The sequence below is a fragment of the Trichinella spiralis genome (genome assembly GCF_000181795.1).
Source record: "Trichinella spiralis strain ISS 195 chromosome Unknown Scfld4634, whole genome shotgun sequence".
Taxonomy (NCBI): Eukaryota; Metazoa; Nematoda; class Enoplea; order Trichinellida; family Trichinellidae; genus Trichinella; species Trichinella spiralis.
Window position 1 is genome coordinate 1 of NW_003531573.1, and position 2446 is coordinate 2446.

General features: G+C 33.5%; 1 protein-coding gene across 1 annotated transcript; it reads right to left on the bottom strand.

The window, feature by feature from the left end:
• Window positions 1–45: 45 nt before the first annotated feature.
• Tsp_13563 (anaerobic ribonucleoside-triphosphate reductase, beta subunit) lies at window positions 46–2388 on the bottom strand (the record flags this gene model as incomplete). The annotated part of the gene is made up of 9 exons (XM_003367213.1): window positions 2368–2388; window positions 1570–1732; window positions 1333–1514; window positions 1174–1278; window positions 959–1120; window positions 761–893; window positions 438–542; window positions 217–371; window positions 46–144 (listed from the first exon to the last, which is right to left on the bottom strand). Coding segments are annotated over exons 1-9 (1125 nt in total), but the record flags the coding sequence as incomplete, so codon positions are not given.
• Window positions 2389–2446: the final 58 nt, after the last annotated feature.

Genomic DNA, 2446 nt, shown 5'->3' on the forward strand with positions numbered 1-2446 from the left:
GGCATGATCCAAATCTTTTGTTGGACAAATTTGCAAATATTCAACCGGTTCGATTCCCATGTTAGAAGAATACGCCACATCCGAGTAAAAAAATTCGGCCAACGGCTTCGTTTGTCCTCCTTCTTCAGGTTTCAAAAAATAAGTCTAAATGAGGAAAAAAATTTGATGCAAAATCAATTCATTCGAAAAATTATACTCATGTAATAATGGTCAAACTTTTGCTTCAAATCGAACGCAATCTTTGAATCCAGCGTTTTGAGGAACTATTACAATACCCCGTCGTACATCATCTTTGCTTACTCCTTTAATCAACAATCCAAGCTGGTCACCGGCTTCACCGACGTCGACCGTTTTGTGGTAGGTCTCGATGCCTGGATGGAAAATTTCAATTTAGTTTTGCAACAAAGCAATAAAATTCATCAATTAACACTGCCAACCTGATACAGTGCCTTTGACTTTTGAGCCAAAGCCAATCAACTCGAAAGCATCACCTTTCTTCATTTTACCTCGAATCAGCTTTCCAGTCACAACAGTACCACGCCCTAGAAAAGATATTGCAAAAAATAATCTGTTTCGACATTTTAAATACACTCGCTTAATTTTTCACCATAATATGTTAATAAAATGTGCAATTCTCATTTATTACGTATAATCTTTTTAAATGTTACATTTCACTTGAAATGAAATAAAAATATTCTTTGCTTGTAAAAGCATCATATATTCTTTGAGAACAAAATAATGTACAACAGAAAAATCATACCTTTAATACTGTAGACATGTTCGACAGGGAAAAGAAACGGTTTGTCAAGATCACGTAATGGGATCTTAAACCATGTATCTGCAGCGTCCAACAAACTCAACACTCTCTCTCTACCAATTTCTGGTTTCGTATCCTCAAAATTCACTGTCATTAATAGAAATAACACACGCTCTGTACAGTTCCTGCCGTTGTACATACCTGCAATGCACATAGTGCGGAACCAGCTATAACTGGCGTATTATCCGCATCGTAGCCAAATTCCCCTAACAATTCTCGCACCTCAGTTTCCACTAATTCAACCATCTCTGCATCCGCTTCATCAACTTTGTTCAAAAATATAATCATTTGTTCGACGCCAATCTACAGATGAAAATAATCGTTCGAATTCACAAGCAAAACCTAGTCCTGCCTACTTGTTTCGCTAATATCAGATGTTCTCTAGTCTGCGGCATTACTCCTTCCGTAGCCGCTACGACTAATATAGCACCATCAATTTGCGAAGTTCCAGTAATCATATTCTGCAAAAAAAATGATTCTGGAATTGTATAATAATTTCTAAAAAATATATATACAGATATACGCCGTACTTTGATATAATCAGCGTGGCCTGGACAATCAACGTGTCCATAATGACGTTTCTCAGTTTCGTATTCTAAATGAGCCACGTTTATCGTAATTCCACGGCTCATCTCTTCCGGTGCGTTGTCAATTTCTTCATATTTTTTGAACGTTGCACACTTTTTTTCTGCCAAAACTAAAAAGCATTTTTTCAATTTTCATTTTTACAAAACAAAAGTAAAAAATTATACTTTTGGTAATTGCCGACGTAAGTGTTGTTTTACCATGATCCACATGACCAATAGTGCCAACATTTATGTGAGGTTTATCTCGCTTGTAAACAGCTTTTACGCTCACTGCATAGTGCTGACAAGGATTTACAACAAGTGGTTTGCCAGAAATCCAATGCTTCGCCTGATGTTGAGAAAAACTTATCCTAACCGTTCCTCTGACACTGCCTATGTGTAAATACATTTTCAGCAATATGTAAAATGCTAATTATGTCAAAATGTCAATTACCAGGAACAGAAAAAAGAAATCTGAAAGCCATGTAAAACCACCGGATGTAAACGTTCACCCAGAAAATGCACAAATATACTAAATGATGAAGAAAATTCGTTTAACAATTAAAAAGCAACTGAAACAGAAATAGAAAGAAATAAGATACTGAAGTGAAAATAAATATTATTTTATAAAATATATTTCATTATACATAAATATATACTTTTTTCATTACAAAAAAAATTTCCGTTCACACTTCAGTTACAAAATCAGCTTGTTTACTATGCATTTCAAACTATTTCAATAACTAAAATAAGTTTCATGCATCACACATTAAAAAATACATTTAATTGCATAAGATAGTAAAAAAATAATAATGTATTGCATAATTGTGATCATGAAAACATAGCATTCACAGAGGAAAGTACAGACGAAAAATTTTTATAAACATGGAAATGTTTAAGTTTTAAAATTTACGAAATTTACACCAGATTACTTCATATAGCTGTGAAAATCTAATTAATATTCTTAACGCAATACATACATACTTTTACTTCGTTGGTAGGCATAAAAAAAGTCATGTTCAAATGATACTGTAATTATTACCAAAACATGTTATTGCAATTA